General features: G+C 40.6%; 1 protein-coding gene across 6 annotated transcripts in view; it reads right to left on the minus strand.

Annotated features, from left to right (window-relative positions):
• Positions 1-4,388: 4,388 nt before the first annotated feature.
• Positions 4,389-24,776, minus strand: part of NFATC1 (nuclear factor of activated T cells 1) — a 305,332-nt gene continuing 284,944 nt past the window's right edge. For all 6 annotated transcript variants that reach the window (XM_082257749.1, XM_082257748.1, XM_082257746.1 and 3 more), the window contains one exon: positions 4,389-6,283. In XM_082257749.1, coding sequence (XP_082113875.1) covers positions 6,237-6,283 — 47 coding nt within the window. In that variant the 3' untranslated portion in view covers positions 4,389-6,236. The remainder of the gene's footprint in view (positions 6,284-24,776) is intronic.

Consider the following 24,776-nt stretch of genomic DNA (forward strand, 5'->3'; position numbering starts at 1 on the left):
AATCTTTAAACTGGAAAGCAATGGAGTGACATCGCCTATCTTGAAGCCAGCCCGCAGTTGCTATTTAGCGCAAAACAACACATTTACTTTAACCCCCCAGTCCTTTTCTTCCATACATATACATGTTTTTCACTCTTCTGCCATGTTCAGCGCTGAAGGAAATAGACAGTACTTCCAGGTATGGAGGAGCATGTGATTCGCTCTATGTAACAGTGCTGGGCCAATCAACGCTGTCAAATAGCAAAATCATATACTATAATTTTAAAGCGTAACTCCACTTTTGTTGAGAAAAAAACATTCACCTCTGGGTGATCTATGTACACTTGCCGACCGCCCGCCGCATAAATACTGCAGCAGGCTGGCTCGGCTGCGCGAAGGCTGTACCTGTACAGCGATCAACGTAAGCGCTCCGCCACCGCCGGCGCACTTCCGCCCCCACTAGGCAGCGGGGATGTCGATGCACGGGATCGGCGGCACAGATTGCCGCTGGGCACCCCTGATCGCTCCCCTCTGAGAGAAAAGGACAGTCAGCTGTTCTCTCTGAAATGATCACAGAGCGCCTGTGATCCTCCTATATAGGAACAAAGGTCTCTATGATCATTTCACAAGTCCCTCCTCCCACGGTTAGAAAACACTCCCCTAGGCTCAAAACTAACCCTTTGATCACCCCTAGGTTAACCCCTTCCCTGCCAGTGTCATTATTACAGTAACAGTGCATATTTTTTTTAGCACTGATTACTGTAGTGATGTCACTGGTACCCCCCAAAAGTGTCAAAAATGTCAGTTAGGTCCGATCTGTCTGCCGCAATGTCACAGTCCGCTAAAAATCGCTGATCGCCGCCATTACTAGTATAAAAAATAAAAAGGACATAAATCTTTCCCCTAGTTTTTGCACAATCAAAATACTCTTATTGCGATTTTTTTAAACAAAAATATGTAGCAGAATACAAATTGGCCTAAAAGAATGAAAACAATTGATTTTTTAATTTTTGTTGGGGGGGGGGAATGTTATATAGCAGAAAGTGAAAAATATTATTTTTTTTTTTTTTCAGAATTGTCGCTCTTTTTTTGTTTATAGGGCAAAAAATAAAAATCGCACAGGTGATCAAATACCACCAAAAAATAGCTCTATAGTGGGAAAAAAGGACATCTATTGTATTTAGGTACAGCATTGCACGACCGCGCATTTGTCAGTTAAAATAACGCAGTGCCGAATCGCAAAAAATGGCCTGGTCATTAAGGGGGTAAATCCTTCCAGTCCAGAACTAGTTAACAAACTTTGTTGCAGATTCCTACCTTTTGTTATTACACTTTAACCACATTAGGACCGGAGGATTTTCCTGCTTTACGTCCAGGCCATTTTTTGCGATTCGGCACTGTGCAAATTTAACTGACAATTGCGCGGTCTTGCAACGCCGTACCCAAACGAAATTTACGTTCTTTTTTTCCCACAAACAGAGCTTTCTTTTGGTGGTATTTGATCACCTCTGCACTTTTCATTTTTTGCGATATTAATAAAAAAATAGCAACAATTTTGAAAAAATAACAATATTTTTCTACTTTGACAGTTAAAAAATATCCAATATGTTCAATTTTTGTCATATATTTTGGCCAAAATGTATTTAGCTACATGTCTTTGACAAAAAAATTCTCAATGAGCGTATTTTTAACCGCTTTAAGACCGGAAAATTTTACCCCATTCCTGACACCGGAAGATTTTACCCCATTCCTGGCCAGGCCATATTTTGCGATTCAGCACTGCATTACTTTAACGGACAATTGTGCGGTCGTGCGATGCTGTACCCAAATTAAATTACATTTTTTTTCCCCACAAATAGAGCTTTCTTTTGGTGATATTTGATCACCTGTGCGATTTTTACTTTTTGCGCTATAAACAAAAAAAGAGCAACAGTTTTGAAAAAATAACAATATTGTTCACATTTTTTTATATGAAATTCCCCCCAAAAAAATTTAAAAATCTAAATTTTTTAACATTTTAGGCCAATTTGTTTTCTGCTACATATTTTTGGTAAAAAAATTGCAATAAGCGTATTTTAAATGGGTTTGCGCAAAAGGTATCGCAGCTACTAACTACGGAAAATTTATGTCATTTTTATTGTTTTTTTTTAACTAGTAATGGCGGCGAACTGCGATTTTTTTTGCGGGACTGCGACATTGCGGCGGACAGTTTGGACCCTTGACTGACATTTTTGACACTTTTGGGGGTACCAGTGACATTACTACAGTAATCAGTGCTATAAATATGCACTGTTACTGTAAAAATGACACTGGCAGGGAAGGGGTTAACTTTTATTGGTGATCAAGGGGTTAATGTATGTCTGGTGCTTACTGACGTGTGTGGGGGGAGGGGACTGTGTGACACAGGCACAGATCGCAGGTTCAGCTATGCTGAACCCTGCAATCTGTCCCTGCCTGTCACTTAGGAGATCTGCCCGCTTTGTTTACACAAGTGGGCGGATCTCCACACTCAATCCCCGATGATCGGGGAAGAGCGGCGGTAATCACCGCCGCTCCTCCCCTGGCCCGACTCCCGCTGTGACTGAATACAGTGGGAGCAAGCCTCCGGCGGTGCGTGCGCGCGCCACCGAGAGGGGGCGACGATAATGAGCCACTTTGCCGCAGTACCAGCTCAGTGAGCGGTCGGCAAGTGGTTAATGACCAGGCCATTTTTTGCAATTCGGCAATTTAACTAACAATTGCGAAGTCCTGCGATGATGTACCCAAATACAATCTATGTCCTTTTTTCCCCCACAATTGAGCTTTCGTTTGGTGGTATTTGATCACCTCTGCGATTTTTAGATTTTGTTCTATAATCAAAAAAAGCGACAATTTTGAAAAAAACAATATTTTTTACTTTCTGCTATAAAACATTCCCAATAAAAAATTTAAAAAATCAATTTTTTTTTATCAGTTTAGCCCAATTTGTATTCTGCTATATATTTTTGGTAAAAAAAAATCACAAAGAGCGTATATTAATTGGTTTGCGCAAAACTTATAGCGTTTACAAAACGACTGGACTTATTATTTATTTATTTTTATTAGTAATGGAAGCGATCAGCAATTTTTGCAGCCGACAGATCGGACCCCAAACTGACATTTTTGACACTTTTTGGGGACCAGTGACATTAATACAGTAATCAGTGCTAAATAATATGCGTCAGTAAGCATGAGGCATACATTTAACCCCTTGATCACCAATAAAGTTAATCCCTTCTCTGCCAGTGTCATTATTACAGTAACAGTGCAAATTTATAGCAATGATTACTGTAGTAATGTCACTGGTACCCCCAAAAGTGTCAAAAATGTCAGTTAGGGGTCCAATCTGTCTGCCGCAATGTCGCAGTCCCGCAAAAAAAATCGCAGATCGCCGCCATTACTAGTAAAAAAAAATTAACAAAAAAATGACAAATCTTTCCTGTAGTTAGTAAATGCGATAACTTTTGCGCAAACCAATCAAAATACACTTATTGAGATTTTTTTTACCAAAAATATGTAGCAGAAAACAAATTGGCCTAAAATGTTAAAAAAATTAGATTTTTAATTTTTTTTTGGGAATGTTATATATCAGAATGTAAAAAATACAGTTTTTTTTTTTTCAAAATTGCCGCTCTATTTTTCAAAAATTAAAAATCGCACAGGTGATCAAATACCACCAAAAGAAAGCTCTATTTGTGGGGAAATAAAGGACATACATTTAATTTGGGTACAGCATCGCACGACTGCGCAATTGTCCATTAAAGTAACACAGTGCCGAATCCCAAAATATAGCCTGGTCAGAAATGGGGTAAAATCTTCCGGTCTTAAAGCGGTTAAAAATACGCTCATTGAAGATTTTTTTGTCAAAGACACGTAGCTAAATACATTTTGGCCTAAATATATGACAAAAATTGAATATATTGGATATTTTTTAACTGTCAAAGTAGAAAATGTCAATTTTTTTGCAAAATTTTCGCACTTTTTTATTAATATCGCAAAAAATGAAAAGCACAGAAGGTGATCAAATACCACCAACAGGAAGCTCTGTTTGTGGGAAAAGAAGGACGTAAATTTCGTTTGGGTACGGCATTGCATGACCGCGCAATTGTCAGTTAAAGTCGCGCAGTGCCGAATCGCAAAAAGTGGCCTGGAAGTAAAGCAGGAAAATCCTCCGGTGGTAAAGTGGTTAAGGGGGTAAAACCTTCCGGAGCTGAAGTGGTTACATTTCTGCCTGAGAAATATAAAAAGTCAATGGGTGCTTCAACCTACTTTATTTCTCCCAGGCTTGTAATATGAATTGTAAGCACACTTACCTTTTACAGGAAACCAGGATAAATGAACAGTAGTTTAAATAAAAGTCAGAAAAGAAACACTGCCAATACTGGCTCCATGATATTGCTTTATTGATAATGTTCAGGGGCAGCCAGCAAACGTAGTCTCTGAGCACTGACTTGTCTAATTGTCATCTATTATACATATATCATGCAAATCCTATAGTGCTATAAAGGGGGGTAAACATCTTTCGATTACACATGAAAAATGAAATGATACACAAAGCCATATTATCTATTCAGTTTATCACAGTCGTGTGCAAATAATAAATATGGCTTTTCATTTTCTTTCAAAAAAAAAAAAAAAGGTAAGACATAATACACAGCATTATATTATTCAAGCCAGTTACTTTCAATCAGTTTGTAATTTAGGCATTTTTCCAGAAGAGGGCGTCGATTACTAAGGCACAACATTAGTTACATATCAGTTTCAATTAGACCATGCTAGTTTGGTTACATGAAGTTAAAAAAAAAACTGTATCACTAGTGATATATTAAGCTGCTACTTGTACAATAATGAATGAACTGGGTCATACTAAATATCTGTACTATACTCCAAATTAGGTTAATGAATATGGAAACATATCACATAGCACTGCATTGTCAGCCATTTTTTTTTTTATTTTTTTGGTAACATTCCCCATGTACAGTTTGAGGCAATCTGCGAGACCCCAGCTGTTACCAAATTGCAACTCCTAGCATGCATTGCCAGTTGGCAGCGGGCATTCTGGGAATTGTAGTTTATTAACAGTTGCCGAGGCACATGTCAACCACCCTTACTGCAGAAGAATGACAAGAGTTATAAGGCTTTTGTGGAACCATACAAATATTTACAATCTTATTGTCACCTATGTACAAATTACACTTTGTTGCTTTTAGTTTAATGCAACTTGCTTTTTTTTATTTTTTTTTATTTCTGATTTAAAGTGCTTGCTTTCATGATAGAGCAACACGATGCATACAATATACCTATGTATCAAGATTAACCCAAGGGATGGCATTAGGAATATAAGGCAGGTGACATTATTAGCTTAATATAAGTCGTTTTTTTTTTTAATGCAGATATAATGGTTTGTCAATAAGATGAAAACGATCCAATAATGGAGGATGGGGTTTTTAATCAGACTATAATCTGAATATCAATATGCATAAATATGGAAGTGCTTATTTCAATGGGGGAAAACATGAAATGTTTCTGACACAGTTACGGTAAGTATCATCCTCAGAATGAATCACATTTGAACATGCAGTTTTTATGTCTTCTATAAAATTGTCATGTGCTTATGCTTTCTTTGTGCTATGGTTCCCAATTGAGAATATCACATTCTTTTATTAAAAAGGATGACTTTAAATAGATTCGATAAAATATAACAAGAGTCCAATTGGTAGTTTTTGAGGCGCACAGGTTAAGGCGATACTTTCGTTTTGATCTGCAGCATTGAGAGTTTGTAGGCTGAGTTTATTTTTTTTCTTCGTCGGAATTAAGTTTGCTTCTATAATACAGCAAGCTGAACAGTTGCTTTATAGTTCTTTGCACCGAAAATACTTCTTTTGGTAGCAAACAGAAAGCTTTTTTTTGATTCATCCTAATGCCACAAATATGAACATTTAAGGCACTGCCGGCATCCAGTGGTGCCAAACGGATCAGTCACGGTTCCTGGCCATCAGCTTTCGTCAAGTATTTCAGTTATATTCCATACAATACACAGTTACAATGTTTTATTTCCTATGGTTTTTTTTTATTTGAGATGAGAGTTCTGCTGAAGACTAAACATGTCTGTTGTACCAGAGATATAAACTCCATTAAATGATGGAAGGACTTGGTGATAGGAATCCAATTCATTACTTAATCTTCATTCCACTGCAGATTGGTGACAGGTCCACTGTCTAAGTTCAGGATTGTCAAAGCTATGAATGGACATTGCTTGAGAGGTCATTTCTTATTATTTCATTTACTGCAAGAGAAAAAAAAAGTATAGTCAAGGATTCAAATTCATTTTGACTACCAGTTCTGCATTTCTATGACAAGTTAATATAAATCATAAGTCATGTTCATTCCTTACATATGACATTTGGTTAATTAAAGTGCTTGTTACCCTAAACCAGGGATCCTCAAACTACGTCCCTCCAGCTGTTGCAGAACTACACATCCCATGAGGCATTGTAAAACTCTGACATTCACAGACATGACTAGGCATGATGGGATTTGTAGTTCCTGGACAACTGGAAGGCCGTAGTTTGAAGACCCCCTGCCCTAAACAAAAAAAAAAAACAGATCATGTTCCCTTAAGGCATGAATAACAGCAAAGTGATTTTACTGTGTAAGTTGGCCCCTTCTATTGCCTATAAAACCTGGCTGATCCTGCCTGGCTATACATTCCCCCCTGTAAACTGACCACAGTTTATCATGGCTTCTGAGTCCTGCACCGTGGTCAGTCTACGTGTCTCCTTCACCTGCAGCCCTGCTTTATCCTTCTCGGTCCTCTCTCCTGTCCTCTCCCCCCTCCCTGCCTGTCTGCTCTGTGTCAGTGCCGCCCCCTCCCCTATCCTCCTCCTATTATAACTACAATAAAAACATCCCATCCTCTCTGTAATATAACATTATGTGCCCCTGAGTCTGTGTTATATAAAAATAAGGCTGATCTGTACCTATATCAGAGCATCTCCCGATGCTCACATGACTCCTCTGCTCTCTCTCCTCCCTGTCAGTGGGAGTGCTCGGCACCGCCCACTATAGCTGTCACTTGGGCAGAGAAGAGAGCCGAGGAGTCACGTGAGCGATGGGAGACGCTCTGATATAGGTACAAATTGGCAAATTTTTGAAAATAACACAGACACAGGGGCACATACTGTTATGTTACAGAGGTGATGGGATGTTTTTATTGTGTTGACTTAACAACCACTTTAAAATGTGAACAAGCAAGAGGGCTGTTGCCCACAGCAGCTAACCAGATCTCATTTTTCACTCTGAAAAAAGGAACCTGTACTTTATCCATGAAGAGTTAGGCAGCAGATTTGATTTATTCCCCAACCCTCACCCCAAAAGCACATACTCACCTTTCCTAAACTCCCCCACCGCACTTTTCAGCTAGCGAGAACAGAAGAATCTGCCTATGTTACTTAGGGCTATGGACTCTCCCCATGTTACAGCACTGGTTGCTTGGCCTAATGCTGTCATAAAAAGGGAGTCACATGCTTCTCTATACCCAAACATCCTGGTTGTTTTTTTTGCTGTTACTGCAGATAAACAGCATTGGGGGGTACCATGCAATCGAATGCGGTGCATTTTTGAAAAGTAGTGCATGCACTACTTTTGGTGTAATTCAGTGCTATTTCAGTTCATTCAAATGAATGGGCTAAAAATTACACTGCCCTGAATCGCATAGGAACAAGGACCACCATCTTGTGCGATTCAGGTGTGAACCGGCCCTAAAGAACAAATATAACTACTTGCTTTGGCCAACATTTTTTGTTTCTGTAAATCAGCCTGAGGTCCCATAAAGTTGACAGAGTGCACATTTGTAGCCAAAGCCCTATGAAAGCTAAGCTGCAAGCCCTGCACTAAAGGAAATCTAGAGGGTTTCTTTACATAGTTACCTTGAACGGGAAAATTTTCAATAACCCTTATTACAAGCATATATCAAAAGATACATCTCCATTCATGCAACAAAATGGGGGAAATTGACAAAGCCAACACAGAAGCATAAGTGCACTTGTTTAAAAATAATGACAGTTATTTTCAGCTCAGTTCAATAAGATTTAAAAATGACAGTCACGTGATGCATTTGAAAACTGTTGTCAACAAGCATAAAAACTCACTGAAACGCGCATGAAAACTGATGAAAACTAGCGTCCCCGCAGATGAAATCTGTGCGGTTTTCCCATCAGTTTTCACGTATGGTGTGAATGATCCCTAAATTAGAGAGCTGTTTCCTTGTGGTAAATATTTTTTGAACTGAGCCTTATGAAAATTACCCATCAATGCCTACAATTAAATTCTGATATATATATTACCAATAACAATACAAGAGTGCTTAGGAAGTCAAGGTGTACCTCTAGGCAGTGCTGTATAAAAGGGTCAGTTCAACCATAAAATATACCTAGATGCTGGACTTTTGAATAACTTGACAGTTTTATCTCCGTAGGACTTGTTTGGTTTGCACTTGAGTTCTTGAGTCTACATACCTTCTGGGGCTAATATAAAGGGCTTCCACTCACCTTGACTTGAGTTTTAAAAGTGTCTTTTATATTAGGGAGACAAGAGACACTGGAACATGGAAATATAAGTTTAATCACGCAAAACATCAGGGTTGACAGGGGATATGAATTATGGCCAAGAGATCATGGAGTATTCATGATGTATAACAAACCAAGAGCTGATCACCAAGCTAGACCTATCACTAAACTACCACTGTCAGGTAGACTAACCCTTTCAAAATGATTATCTTCTCTTTAATCTTCCTGATTGCATTCTCCCAGCATTTATTCCAGTTACGGACTAAAGTAATTGCAAGAGACTGCAAATGATGTGCTTCTTTACCCACAACCAGCATGGCAACCATGCTGAGTCAGTGTTACCACCAGCCAACATGGTTCTCTTACACTGACTGTATACATGGATGTCAAACACTTGCAACCTTTTATTAACACCTGCAACTCCTTTAAATAGCAAGGACCAAATATATGGGGGAAGGAGGGACCTTTTCTAGGAAGTGCTTCCTTAGGTGGAAAAACAGGAGGAATACACATCATCTCAGCACACGTGAAATCGGCAAGGTACAGAAAGATTGAAAATCTGTTAAACTGAATATGGTGAGACTAAAATGATTAAAAGAGAAGTATGGGAATATTTTTTTAAATCATACCTAGGTGGATGCAGCATTGGTCCGATGCTGCACCTGTCCCCCATGGGTTCTAATACTGAGAACCGAGTGATCAAACACTGCTGATCGCTCGGTTCTCAGAGTTCCCTGAGCAGAGAGCTGGTGACTGTTAGTTACCATTGTCTGCTCTGCTCACTAGAGCACTGAGCTGTGAAGGGGTGGGAGCCGACAGCTCAGGCTCTCAGAAGCTCGCTGAGAGGGTGAGCCGGGTGCCGGTTCTGGCATGTAGGTGCAATCTTGTGTGAGCCTGGTCCTAAAATTTAGTCGGACCCATGAAGATTCCGGACCCTCGTCACTTCCGGTGACGCTTACGAACAGCTGACTGAGAGGAGGAGGGGCTGAGGTGGGACGCACACACCGCTGCGGGATAATGTTACAACACCGCCGCGTCATCGAGCAAGGAACATGTTGCAGAGCTGACTTAGAGGAGGCGGGAAGGAAGTGAATACTCATACTAAATAGTAATGATAAAAAAAATAAGAAATACTAAACATTTTTTATCATTACTATTTAGTATGAGTATTCACTTCCTTCCCGCCTCCTCTAAGTCAGCTCTGCGCGGCGGTGTTGCAACATTTTACCGCAGCATTGTGTGTGCGTCCCACCTCAGCCCCTCCTCCTCTCAGTCAGCTGTTCGTAAGTCTTAGAATTTCATCGGACCTTGAAAATGCCTTGTGCGCATGCGCACCGGGGCTCGCAGCAGCTGGTGGTGACGGAGCGTCCCCGGAAGTGACCGGAAGTGACGAGGGTCCAGAATTTTCATGGGTCCGACTAAATTTTAGAACACCGGCTCTGTGACATCAGTAGCAGGGGACCTCAGCCCGCTGTCTGCTGAAAACGGGTCACAGAACGATCTGCACTCCTGTTTTCCATAGGAGACGTGCAGCCAAACGGGCTTTAGCTGTACTTCTCCTTTAAAATTTTTTAAAAAAACAGCATAAGCAAAATATAAAGGATTTGATTTACTAAATAAAAAGAGGCTGTTCACTTAGCAATGTATATGTGCACTTTGCATAAAGTTAATGTAAATGAGGTGAATCTATGTGCATCCAATCATGTTCGAGGGAGAACATTGTAATGAGATTTCTTCTTGTGTTTCTTTACTACAAAACAATCTGGGAAGTCCAACCAGTGCAACAACTGGAGACTGCACACATCTGGAAATAGCTGCACTTCGGTATACAGACATCAGTTTTCAGCTGTTAACTCTCATCTGCTTGTTTTCCACCATTGTTTTACTAAGTGTGTACTACAGAAAGGAGTCAGTCAATGTCAACGAGTCAGTTTTATAAGAGACAGTTATCTGAAGATGGAAGGATAGTTCTTTGTTTTTTGCTGCTTCTTCTGTCACTGTCGTCTTGTCCTGTACACTGTCAGACTACACAGTTCCCACACTCATCATTTCATGTCAATTTATCAGCTTGTGTTTTTTGGCAGGCGGACAGGAAATGACTGAACCTGGCAAAGGCCATCTAAAGCAAGCTGTACAACATCCCTCCTGTTTCCATTCCTCCCCTGTCCACCCACTCACTACCACCACTGCCACCACAAGCACCTGATTACCACAGAGATATGAAAAATGTCAACAGATGATAACACCTTTTTTTCTAGGACATGGCATTCTGTGAAATAAGCGCCCAAAGTTACTTGTGTCACAGAGAATGACCAAAGTTTCCTTTGTACCAGAAGAGTTAATATTGCCAATCAAGATAAAAACATGTCACAGATACTCAGGAAATGGTAAAAAGCAACTTCCCGAATATAACTTGTTAGGGGGAGAAATTGTTACTGATACATGAATGTTTGTGCACACATTGCCTTCCTAATTCAAACAAATGGTACATTGTCATGTGTCATTTGCTACGTTGTGGCACATGGTATATAGAAGGTGGATTTTGTTTAACATAACATACTGCTCAAGATTTTTTTAACACGTAGTTTAGCTCTTTCTCTTTCTGTTACTGAGTCTGAGCCTTGTTCAGGGCAACATAGTTACAGAATCTCAGTCTTATTCAGGCCAACCCCCGTTACTGAGTCTCAGTATGGCTCAGGTCAACCCTGTTACTGAGTCTCAGTCTCGATCAGATCAACCTAATTACTGGGTCTCTGTCTGGATTAGGTCAATCGGATTACTGAGTCTTAGTATGGATTAGGTCAATTGGATTACTGAGTCTCAGTATGGGTTAGGTCAATCGGATTACTGAGTCTCATTTTGAATCAGGACATGCCCTGTTACTGAGTTTCCACCTGGATCAGATCAACCCCAATACTGAGTCTCAGAATGGATCAGGTCAACCCTGTTACTGATTCCCAGTCTTAATCACCTCAACCCCATTACTGAGTCTCAGTCTGGATTAGGTTAATCCCATTACCGTGTCTCAGTATGGATTTGGTCAGCCCCATTACTGAGTCTCAGTCTGGATTAGATCAATCCCATTACTGAGTCTCAGTATGGATCACACCAATCCCATTTTTGAGTCTCATTTTGAATCAAGACATCCCCTGTTACCGAGTCTCAATCTGGATCAGGTCAACCCCAATACTGAGTCTCAGTATGGATCAGGTCAACCCTGTTACTGAGTCTCAGTCTCAACGAGGTCAACCCCATTACTGAGTCTCAGTCTGGATAAGGTCAACCCAATTACTGAGTCTTAGTCTGGATTAGGTCAATCCCATTACTGAATCTCAGTATGGATTAGGTCAAACCCGTTACTGATTCTCAGTATGGATCAGATCAATCCCATTATTGAGTCTCAGTCTGAATCAGGACATCCACTGTTACTGAGTCTCAGTCTGAATCAAACCATTTCCTGCTACTGAATCTCAGTCTGGATCAGATTAACCTCATTACTGAGTCTCAGTATGGTTTAGGTCAACAGCATTACTGAGTTCCAGTCTGAATAAGGCTGACCCGTCTTTGGCAGCCCATAGGCGGTGCAAATTTAATTCCTGGAACCTGCATTTTTGCATTTTCTTTCCTGGAACACAGATAGTGTTGACAGCGGAATCCCTCCGGCAAAACAATATTCCGCTCCTGGCGGGGGAAACCGTCCTCGCCGGGAGAAGACAGTGATTATCGCTAATGGCTATAGCAGCTACTTGTGATAATCGGAAACAATTCTGGCAGGCTGGTTGTACCAAAGTTGATTGATCGATCAACTGGGTACATTCAGCCTGCCTATTAATGTTTCAAATCTCTGCCGGTTCCTGCTGAACCAAAATTCAAACCGTGTATGGCCGGCCCTAGTCTGGATAATGGTTACATCCCTCATTTGAAAGATTAAATCTGGGAGGTTGTTATTGGCCCATGTTTGCTCCAGTTTTTATTAATCATGCTCAGTATGCATATGGATATATTTTTGGTTTACCTATAACACATTAAAAAAATATTAATAATAAATTGTTACTAAACCCAGGACCTTTGTCTGGACAGTGCTGATTGGCCCTGTGCTGATCACATGCACCCTCCCAAGAAAAAAAAACAAACTCTCTAGCGATACACACCAAACTGAGTATGTGCAGCTTGTCTCCTGGCCTCTATAATATCCGGAGATGAGTTGGAGACACTAGAAGAAAGTGAGGATCAGAGGAGACAGGATAAAACAGCCTTTTTACACAATGCAGAGGGTTAACCCCTTAGGTTCCACAGTGAGTATATAAGCATGCTTTACTGCACATACAGACTGATTTTACTGTTGTGGATTTAGTAACACTTAAAGTAAAGGGCTGTTTAAATTGATGGTGCTATATAAGTACCTGTATTAATAAATAAATATTAAAATTAAAATATGAAGGAGTACAACAATTGTGATATCTGTTATAAATGATGTATTCTATTATTTATACCAAAAAAACACAATTAGTGATGCTATTAGGCAATCACCGTAAACATGCTAAAAGCAGGAAGTTCACAAAATAGATTTAACCTCTAATGTGAATCTCTGAAATCAACTTCAACAAGAATCCAAAAAGCACCTCACAGGTTCACTGGGAGTGTATGTCCTAAAGCCTGTGTAAAGTTCCCTATCTCTGCTTCCTGTGTTATCAATCACTTTCAAGAAAATATCTGATCATTGGCTATGATAAACCTATTTTTGACACACTGCATTGCACATATATATGGGAATTCCACTTGTCACATGCAGGGTTCTCAGATCAATAGATTACCAACAAATGGAGAGTGCGGTGGACTAGTGGAGTACAGCAAAGCTTAGATGAAACGCTAAAGTATTGAGCAGGTAGTGCTTGCTCCCTACATGCATTTCAGTCCTTGGATTTTCCAATTAACTGGAGTGAAACTTTAAAATTTTGTTTAAGATTATTTGATGTTTAATTGAGGGTGCGAGAGCTAAGTATTTTATTTTCCTAAGTCTGTATAGTATGTTGATGCACTACAATATATATCAAGAAGAGCCTCCCTAAAGTCAGGTTATGAGCACAGTGAACATCTGTTTGCATCAGAAAGAGGAAGGAAAAAGAAGCAGAAGAATCTCAGTATGGGTTTCCCCAGCACAACCCACCAGAACACCTGAAAGCTGCTTTAGAGAGAACACCCTGGTGGGTGTCAATGGAACAACCATCAACACTTTTAATAGTGTGGACCAGCTGCAATCATCAGTCCTTTTACTTAAGCTTAAAGCCAGCTTATGTACATGACTCCAGTTTTCTTCTCAAACTGCCATTAAAATGTAATTGCTAAAGTTGAAAGCAAAAAGCTTCTCACAGTTGGGTCTAAACTAGTATCAATAGGTACTATTAACTGTGTATTTATTTTTTCTACAAGCTGGGAGATATATCTTAAATTCTTGTCAGAATAGTGGACTATTAACAGTTGCATTTCAGTGATCTTTGTTCAAATCACAAATTCCTGCCATGGAAGAAACTCTGCTTTTGTCATATAATTAGTAGGGGTGGGGTGTAAAGAAAAATATCGACCTCTTACCTGTTTGCCAAACCAGACATTTCTTAGCAATTAAATATTATTTAAAGTTTATGTTCAACAAGGCCTTTAAGACTTTTTTTTTTTGGACAGAGTAGGGAAGGATTAGAAGTCTTGTCTTTTAGATAAATGTGAGAAAAATTAGATACCTTGTTGGGTTTATATTGCTATCCAGGGCTCTATTAGCTTTTGCCTCTGTCCTGGTGAAGACCATTTTACCAGTAAAAACATATGTGAAAATCTTTAACAGAGAACAGACAACAAAAAAGAAGAAGGGGCTTCTTACCTTCCCCAACTGCAAAAAAAAAAAAACATTTTTATTTTTGTCTATTGGATTTTTAACCTCACTTCCTTTCAGGTGGAACCACTGTCACTAAAAAAGGAAGTAGGACAAAAATGGCTATAACGGAGCCCCAGATAACAATAGAAAACCAATAGAGGTTCTAAGATTTCCTCATCCTATCAAATTTTTTTTCTTAAGCTAGATATACAGTTTAATATTTATTAAAAAGGAAACAAGGTCTATAACACATGGCTGCAAGTAAAAGATCTACTGATAATATTTACTACAAATACTGTACATACGTAAAATCGCAAGGAACTTCAGTATTAGATATTAGGAGAGTGCAGATTAAATTGTAATTTGGATGGGGAGGGCATTACCTACAACATTAAAGAAGGCCCTTTGATCCCAAGGGAAGGGGAGCCTTGACTGCAGGGAGTAAGGCCTAGCGACAGGGGCTTGTACTAAGTGGATTAAACCTAAAATTGGTTAAGATGATTGGCTATCTGATAACAGGGCTAAGATGCGGTGCATGAATTCTAAAAAAGTCCCTTCGTGAGATAACTTTTTTCCCTGACCATTTGGAAGAAGCAGGAAGAAAATTTGCCCGCAGCCTTCCCTGTTCTTTCATTTTCAGGTCGGTTGTCACAACTTGGTGGTTTTACCTTGCCAACGTAAAGGTTTCCTTTAATGAGATATGCTTTTCAGTTGAAGTTTGACCTGCTGAAAGGCTGCTCGGAACTTATGACGACAGGCCTTTTAGACTGGGTCACGTTATGGTTTAATGAGTGCTCACAGTCTAACAGTGACTGGCACAGGTTTAATGTTTATGTTGGAAAATTGCTTATGTTAAAATTCACATTAAGCTATGGCCTTGTCCTTTGCAACTTAACAGGTCTGAGTGTTGTTTATTGGGGCAAGGTAATTAGTAGTCATGGTTCCTGTCCATCAAAGACTGGTTATTTCACACCTTTTGACCTGTTTATGTCTTTTTTGGGGGAAAACTTATATTGGCCATCATCTCCACCTAATACTGTCAACAATAGTTTCCATTTGTATTTATAGGTTTTCCATTAACAAAAAAAAATAATAAAAAGAGCAGTAAACTGGCTGAGAACTTAAGGTAACCTGTGACATTCGCCACTTGCTGTACATAATGGTAGGATGAAGCTGCAAACTTCTGTGATACCATCAAAAGAGATAGTAAAACAGGATGTGGTAAGCTGTTAAGAGTAGAGCTTGTTTTTTTCTGCACTCCCACGTCTTTCATTTCTTCAAGTTATAAAGTGGAAACGCAATGTTTAAGAACAGAAAATCACAGCCACATTATGTGATCTTTGGTCATACCCTGATTTCACTGACGCTCTATTATGACTTTGAAAAACAAGTATTAATAACTAGCTGTGCAGCTATTCTGATATTACTCACCCATGCTATTTTTGTCACAGTCATAAGCCAAGTGTTTACATTAATGTAACCAAATTTGAAATGGGCCAACCATGTGTGTGTCACTGGACATGGTAAAAAATAGTATATATTGATTTATCTAATAACTGCTGGAGAGTAAGAGTCGGTTCACACTATGGTGACACGACTCCGTACTACTTCAGGGGCGACTTGTGAAGTCCCGTGCACCGCGACTTCGGCGCGACTTGCACATACTTCATATAATGAATGTCTATGCAAGTCACTCCAGGTCGCCCCGAAGTAGTACAGGACCCTTTTTGTAAGTCGGGGCGACTTGTGTCGCTCCTATTAGAACGGGTCCTGTAGAAGTCAATGGACCGCGAGGGACCGCGACTTGTCAGGCTGACAAGTTGCCTGACAAGTCGCGGTAGTGTGGACCGAGTCTAAAAGTTCATGTGTGTTAGCAAACCTATGCATACTGTGTTGGTGGGTTACAGATATACAAGCACTCAAGCTGTTATGTGCATTTAGTGTGAGCTACAGTGTATCTAAATGAGCAAAAAGAGTAAACTGTAGATTTGGCTATTGCAAGACACAGCTGTAATGAGTTATTCATTGCAGCTTACATTCCACTTAAAGGTAAAAGTATATTGCTTTTGGCACCCTTTAAAGTAGAGGTGAAAGTACACTATATTGTTAAAAGTATTGGGATGCCTCCCTTTACACGCACATGAACTTTAATGGCATCCCAGTCTTAGTCCGTAGGGTTCAAGTGAGTTGGCCTACCCTTTGCAGCTTTAACAGCTTCAACTATTCTGGGAAGGCTGTCTACAAGGTTTAGGAGTGTGTCTATGGGAAACCTCAACCCAAAGGTGTTCTACTGGATTGAGGTCAGGACTCTGTGAAGGCCAGTCATGTTCCTCCACCCCAAACTCACTCATCCATGTTTTTATGGACCTTGCTTTGTACACTAGTGCGCAGTCATTTTGGAATGGCCATTCCCCAAACTGTTCCCACAAAGTTGGGAGCATGATATTGTCAAAAATGTCTTGTTATGCTGAAGCCTTAAGAGTTCCCTTCATTGGAACTAAGGGGCAAAGCCCAACCCCTGATAAACAACCTCACACCATAATCCCCCCTCCACCAAAGGATTTGGACCACTGCACAAAGCAAGGTCCATAGAGACATGGATGAGCAGGTTTGGGGTGAAAGAAACTTGACTGGCCTGCATAGAGTTCTGACCTAAACCCGAAAGAACACCTTTGGCATGAATTTGATCAGAGACTGCAAGCCATGCCTTCTCGTCCAACATCCGTGTCTGACCTCACAAATGTGCTTCTGGACGAATGGTCAAACATTCCCATAGACACACTCCTAAACCTTGTGGACAGCCTTCCCATAAGAGTTGAAGCTGTTATAGCTACAAAGGGTGGGCCAACTCAATATTGAACCCTACTAACTAAAATTGGGATGCCAATAAAGTTCATGTACATGTAAAGGCAGGCGTCCCAATACTTTTGCCAATATAGTGTATATCCCTGGGTCCTAGAGCATGGGGTGCAGGCTTATCCTGATCCCAATTCAGAGAGCTAGTAAACGTAAAGAGGAAAGGATAGCAGCTACTCCCGACCTGCACAGGTGAACAATGATAAAGAGCGGACTCCTACATGTCTCCACCACCACACACACCCTGATGCATACTGCGCTTAAGAATAAGCCCCTCTGGGTGGGGTGAATCGCTTTAGGTCGGGAGTAGGGGCGATCCTTCCCTGTTTACATTGAAAGGTAAAAGTAAGTGGTTATCCAAATGGCAATGTATGCCAACTTACAAGCAGAAGTGGGCGACTTCCAACACGCATTAATATGTCTTTGGGTTCATGGGATTATATGTATCCCATGTCTGTCAATCAGAAAGCAGCCTTCAGCAACTTTTGGTGGTAAGACTAATAAAAGCTGATATCTGGTTTTATTTGAACACAGTGGGGTTGATTTACTAAAACTGAAGAGTGCAAAATCTTGTGCAGCTGAGCATGGCAGCCAATTAGCTTCTAACTTCAGCTCATTCAATTAAGCTTTGACAAGAAAAAAAAGCTGATTGGTTTCTATGCAGAACTGTACCAGATTTTGCACTATCCAATTTTAGTAAATCCCTTTACTTTTCTCAACCAGGGCCCTGTGAACCCTAGGGTTCCTACAGAGGTTGCAATGGGCTCCTTGAGCAACTTAGATAAGTAACCAGTAACAATAGTATTTTTAACTACCTAAAAGGGGGATATTTGTCCCAATGACCACAAATTTAAGGGGAAAACGTCCCAGTGATCATCATGGTAATGTTCAGTAAACTATAGATACAGTAATTATAAGTAAAGGTTCCCTGAAACCAAGTTTCTCCATGTTGAAACGGTTAAGAAAGGCTGCTTTACAATACTGATCTTCAATTTAGGCTCTTGCCACCCACTGCCAAAGAAAAGGCATACTTTAGGACTGGCCCTCAAAAGGTTGAAAAGGGAAACTAGGGTCATTATAAATATATATATATATATATATATATATATATATATATATATATATATATATATATATATATTTCAGTTAAAGGCTTTAGGTTCCATGGGAGGGCTGAGGAGCAGAATGTTTTTATTCATGGCAAGATAAATATACTTTTTTACTCAAAAAATAATGTGATCTATTATTGATGACGCTACTAAATGGCAGAACAAGGTGCCATGTGTTCATAATGTCCTGACTTTATTAAGGGTAGGGATGGCCTATGGGACTTAAAAAAAAAAAAAAGTAAAAAACAAAATCAAAAGAAATTAAAGCGTTGCTCACAGAAACAATGGTTACTTTTTAAAATAATTTATATAATATTATTTAAAGCTGAAGTTTAGTTCAAAAACTTTTTCTGGGATATAGTTTCAGCAATATTATTTACCTCTTATGAAGTATATCCTACATCCTTGCTGATTGCATTTTATTGTAGAAATGCTTCCTGCAGTGATTAAAAGGTCCTCTTCACAGTGCCAATGTTTTGGTGTTGCAAGGGATCACTTTCTTGGTTCTAGCATTACAATACTTTGAAGAAATCCCAACAGCTGCCCACCCCTTTCTGAGCTCTCATCCATTCACACATTCTGTGAATGGGGGAGAGGCGAATACATGCCAATTTCTGTGTAAAAATTCAAGCTTCAGCTATTGAGCTCTGTAAACAGGTTTTTTTCAGCAAACACATGAAAGAAACCTAACACCGGCTGAAACTGAGTCTAGTGCCGGTTCACATTCGTGCAATCACAGAGATCGCATGTAATTCGGAGCGCACTGCTCCGAAAATGACATGCGATCTGTGTGCGGTGCAAATTCAGCCTTACAGTTTGTATGGCTGAATTTGCACAGCAATCGCACTAAAAGACACACAGGACCCTTTTTTTAGTCCGCAGCAGAATCGGATCGCATTGTGGTTCACACCAGTGCGATCCGATTCTGTGCGAACTGCGATATGCGATCTTAACTGGGGGTGTCGTTAACTTTTAATTGACACCCCCAGCGTATCGCATATGGCAGTGTGAACTGCCAGGGGTGCGGATGGGATGCAGGAACACGCTGTATATTCGCAGCGTTCCCGCTTCGCACAAATGGGAGCCGGCGCTAAAACTGTATTTTTTTTATTCCTGACCAGAATAAAAAAAGGAAACTATATACAAATCTACTGTAACTATTTTTTTTTTAACAGAAGAGTAGAAAGCACCTCTCCAAATGGCAATTAAATTAATACACCCCACTAAAAATCCTACTAAATATAGTGGACGATCCATTGCCTAGTAAGAAAGGCATCCAGTTTACTTTGAAAGTTGGTATATGCTGGACTCCTAGTGGATGATTTGAACAAATCTCCTGCAACAGGCATGTTGCTATGATAATACATATTGGAATGTTTACTAACAAGAACATTTTTTTATTGCTCATAGCAACCAATCAAAATCTTTATTTCATGTTCAACTCTGTAAAATAACAATTGGAAGCTGATTGGTTGCTATGAGTAGAAAGATATTTTTCTTACATACATTGAGATGTTTAGGATAGTGATTCTAATAATACACTGTCTGGATCAATACTTGTAAATAAAAATGCAATAAAATATACATTAGAGGCCAGCAAAATGTCAGATCTCTAGTTCACAACTGTTACAAATTTCACACTTTCTACTTAGAGTGAAATTACACAAAGCAAGGATAGAATGACAACCAGCGAGTCACTGTCTATGATCTGAATGGCTGTGACCAATATTAGGTTACAAGTTTAGGTAGCCATTCCTGTACACAATGCTTCTGAAGGAAGTGAGACATGGTTGCTGCATATTGTTTTTCCTCTGTATCTACAAATAGAAACTGTATGTGTGCAGCCTGCTGAGATGCTATTTTTAGCTCGTAGTACCAACCACATTGATCAGGTAGCTGATATTTATGAACTCTTTTTCAGCACTTGTCCACAGATATCTTTAGGACTTACATGGTAATTTTAGGTACTTTACAGAACATCTGACAACCATGATGCTTTTTTTTTTTTTTTTTTACTTTCCTTTTGCACTCTTAACAATATTTTACTTTGCCCTTATAAGAATATTTTATATAATTTTAAAGCATTTGATAGAGGAAGAAGGGGTAAAAGAGCATCATATGTACAGATTTATCAAAGAAGTCCAAAAATTATATACAGACTGCAGTAACTATAGCAATCACTCAGATTCCAGCATACTGTATGCAGTCCCTGAAAGAATAATTATGACTGGTTACCATGGGTTACATCCTTTTGCTTTTTCCCTGTCAAATGAAAGTACAGTGTCTAAAACATAGGATCTTATATATCACATGATGTGCCCCAGGTCCCCGTCCAGTGCTGTATCCTGGCCTAGGCCAACAAGGCCCAGGCCTAGAGCGGCACTTTGCAGGGGGGCAGCAAAAAAAATATTTCATTATTGGTATAAGGACTATGGGCTTCCTATTTATTATACAAATAAGTGAAATAATCCTATAATTACAATCAGTGGCAGCAAACACAAGTCCAAATATCTTAAAAGAATAACCTTACTAATCCCGTGACATAAGGCTGTACTATTGGGCACTGATAAGGCTGCACTGGTGGCCACTGATGGGGCTGCACTGGTGACCACTGATGAGGCCACAATGATATGCTGCACTGATGGGCAGTAAAGAGGTGGCACTGATAAGGCTGCACTGATGAGGCTAAACTTATGGGAACTGATGAAGCTATGCTGATGGGCACTGATAGACTGTGGTTATGGTCAGTGGTTTACAGATGACAGGGTGGGTCATAAACAGTAAGGGGTGTGGCCTTTACAGGAAGGGGTGGGTCATATTTAAATTAGGCAGTGCACAGGTTTAGTCAGGCCTAGGGCAGCACAAAACCTAAATACACCACTGTCCCCGTCACATCATTGCCTGCCAATGCAGCCGCCAGAATCTCTCCCTGCCAACGTCCTCTCACAGCAATAGGCTTCGGGGTCAATGGAAGCTGCCCCCTAGGCTTCTCCGCAGCTTAGACATGACACCAAATGAGAGGGAGCCTGGAGGAAGAACATCACATCTGATGTGTCTCTAAAGTTTGTAAGTTCAGGGAGGTCGGGGGTAACTGTACTGGGGGACACAATGAATGGGGGTAGGTAACAAATATTTGTGCCGGGGGGGAGGATTTGTGTTGGGAGGTGGGACTTGGGGGGATTTGTGCTGGGAGGTGGGATTCGGGGAGGGGGGGAGGATTTGTGCTGGGAGGTGGGATTGGGGGGAATTTGTGCTGGGAGGGGGGATTTGGGTAGAAAGATAATTCATGCTGGGAGGGGAATTATTTATTTGGGAAGGATTTTGGTGCTGGAGGATTTGGTGGGCCTTGGGGGTACAAAGATATATGTGGGGTGAGGAGATTTTAGCAGAGGAGAGGAGGGATTTTTGTTTGTGGATAATCTTGACTTGCAGGTGGTATTTGAGGTTGGGGGTTAGGTTTGCAGTTTTTGGCTTGGGGGGGGGGGGGGAGTAGAGAAGAGATTTTGGGTCAGGAAAGTGAGTATTGCTTGCGGGGGAAATTTTTCACTCTCCTAACCTCTACTCTATGGGGTCGGTTTACTAAAACTGGAGAATGCAAAATGTGGTGCAGCTCTGCATACAAACCAATCCTCTTTCAGATTTTCGTAAAAGCTTAATTGAACAAGCTGAAGTTTAAAGCTGGTTGGCTATCATGCACAGCTGCACCAGATTTTGTACTCTCCAGTTTTAATAAATCAACTCCTATGTGCGTTACACACCGCTGACGTCTGCACTCTCCACGTTTTGTACTTCTGACCACTGCGCTTTTTCCATTACATACTCCTGACTCCTGCACTCTGCATGTTACACATTCTTGATCTGTGCAATATACACTTCCAACCCCTGCACATGGTGCATGAGACAGCCATACCCCTGAACATGGTTTGTTATACACACCTATTAAAGCACTTCTTTGCCCTGTTTGAAAAAGGTAAAAGTCAGCAAATAGCAAATAGTGTAGTTGCGGACTTTTAATATAAGGACGGGTCCAGTGCTGTACTCACCCAAACCAGTTCCTCGTTGGTCTTTGGGTGCCCGCCACTGGCATGTTTATTGAGGGCAGCTGGCTATGATTGCTTGCGACTTCACAGGCGGCTGCCCACTGCGCATGCATGAGCTGCTCTGCGCTTTATGAATGGGCCAACTTCCAAATCCACCTCAAAAAAGTGTCAAAAATAGGAGAGGAAGGGGGGAGGAGGTCATACAGCAGAACTTCTCCTTTAGGGTGAAGTCCTGCTTTAAGTACTTCTGAACTTGGCACTGGCTGCAGCATTCGTTTTGTTCTCCTGACCCTTGCACTCTTTGCCTTATGTACTCCTGACTCTCTGCAAAGCACACTCCTACACTCCTGACCCCTACATTCTGTGTATTATCTACTCCTAAATCTGCCACTGACTGCAACACTCTGTCGAGTCAATTCACTAAGTGTTAAATAAGGCTGAAAAAATGGGGTAAAATACCGCATGCGGTAACAATTGTGCAAATGTTCAATTCACTAAGAATTGTGCGGTGAATAACTACTGCGGTAAAGTTTTGATAATGTGGTAATTATCACATATTTTCATGCATATTTTTATTTATTTTAATGGTTGCTAGAAATTGGGCTGGGAAGCTGACTTTCGCGTCCTTAACCCCTTAAGGCCCGGAATGTTTTCCTCCCTTAATGACCAGGCCATTTTTTGCCATTCGGCACTGCGTTATTTTAACTGATAATTGCGTGGTCGTGTGACACTGTACCTAAATAAAACTGATGTCCTTTTTTTTCCCCACAAATAGAGCTTTCTTTTGGTGGTATTTGATCACCTCTGCGGTTTTTATTTTTTGCTCTATAAACAAAAAAAGAGCGACAATTCTGAAAAAAAAAAACAATATTTTTTACTTTTTATTTTTTACTGCTTTAATACATTACCAATAAAAAAAAATTAAAAATCAAATTTTTTCATCAATTTAAGCCAATATGTATTCTGCCACATATTTTTGGTAAAAAAAATCCCAAGAAGTGTATCTTGATTGGTTTGCACAAAAGTTATCGCGTCTACAAACTAGGTAATCGATTTATGTAATTTTTATTTATTTACTATTTTTTTTACTAGTAATGGCGGCGATCAGCAATTTTTAGCAGGACTACAACATTGCGGCGGACAGTTTGGACACCTGACACTTTTGAGGGGACCAGTGACATTACTACAGTAATCAGTGCTAAAAATATGCACTGTTACTGTACTAATGACACTGGCAGGGAAGGGGCTAACACCAGGGGCGATCAAAGGTTTAGGTGTGCAGAGACCTGTGTTCCTAAACACAGAACAGCGATCTGCCTTGTTTACATAGGCATACTGATGTTCTTTCTCCATGGGTAGCAATCGCAGGTGGCAGGCGGACATCGCGTCCACCGACCTGCTGATAGGCTCCCCCTCTGGCCATAGGGCGCATATGTGTGCCTCCAGTGGCATGCGCGCCCCCACTATCTATTACACAAAGCGACGTACAAGTATGCCGTTTCACATAATAGAGCCAACCTGCTGCAGTAAATCTACGGGGGCTTCTCGGCAAGTGGTTAACTACAAATGACACATCACATGTCAGCATTTTCCCCGCTGACAGCTGAATGTAAAGAAAACATGCCAGCAATTAAACAATATGAAAAGAAACAGCATGGGGTCCCTCCCAAAATCCATACCAGACCCTTATGCGAACATGCAGCCCGGCAGGTCAGGAAAGGGAGGGGACGAGCGAGCCCCCCCCCCCTCCTGAACTATACCAGGCCACATGCCCTCATTCACCAAAAAAAGTGTCAAAAAGAAATAAAAGCACACAAAGTTTTTGATAATTCCTTTACTAAAAAAATGTATGAAAAAATGAAGAAAGAAAAACCTCTACACCCCAAAGAAGGCTCACGCTGACTTCCTGCTTCGCCGTCTAACAGTTCTTAAAAAGCTAAGTGGGGGAGTCACTCGGTGACACCCACTGGGTGTCCCTGCCCCCTTGTCACCGCCCCACCATGCTCCTGTCCGATGATGTCACAAGGGGCAGGGCCACCCGGTGACGTCACCCGATGACCCCTTCCCCTAGCTATTTAAGAACTGTCAGGCAGTCAACAGGAGCCTTTGTTGGGGCCGGAGGTTTTTTTTTTTCTTCTTTTTCGGGGTCATCAACATAGGGACAAGGTGCTTTGGGGTGGGGGAGCAGAGCCCCCATGTCCCAAAGCACCCTTCTCATGTTGAGGACATGTGGCCTAGTTTGGTTCAGGAGGGGGTGGCGCTCACTTTTCCCCTACCTTTTTTTAAATTTTGGCATGGGGTTTCCGTTAAAATCTATACCAGACGTGAAGGGTCTGGTGTG

This window comes from Pelophylax lessonae, assembly GCF_965119305.1.
Source record: "Pelophylax lessonae genome assembly, chromosome: 5".
Taxonomy (NCBI): Eukaryota; Metazoa; Chordata; class Amphibia; order Anura; family Ranidae; genus Pelophylax; species Pelophylax lessonae.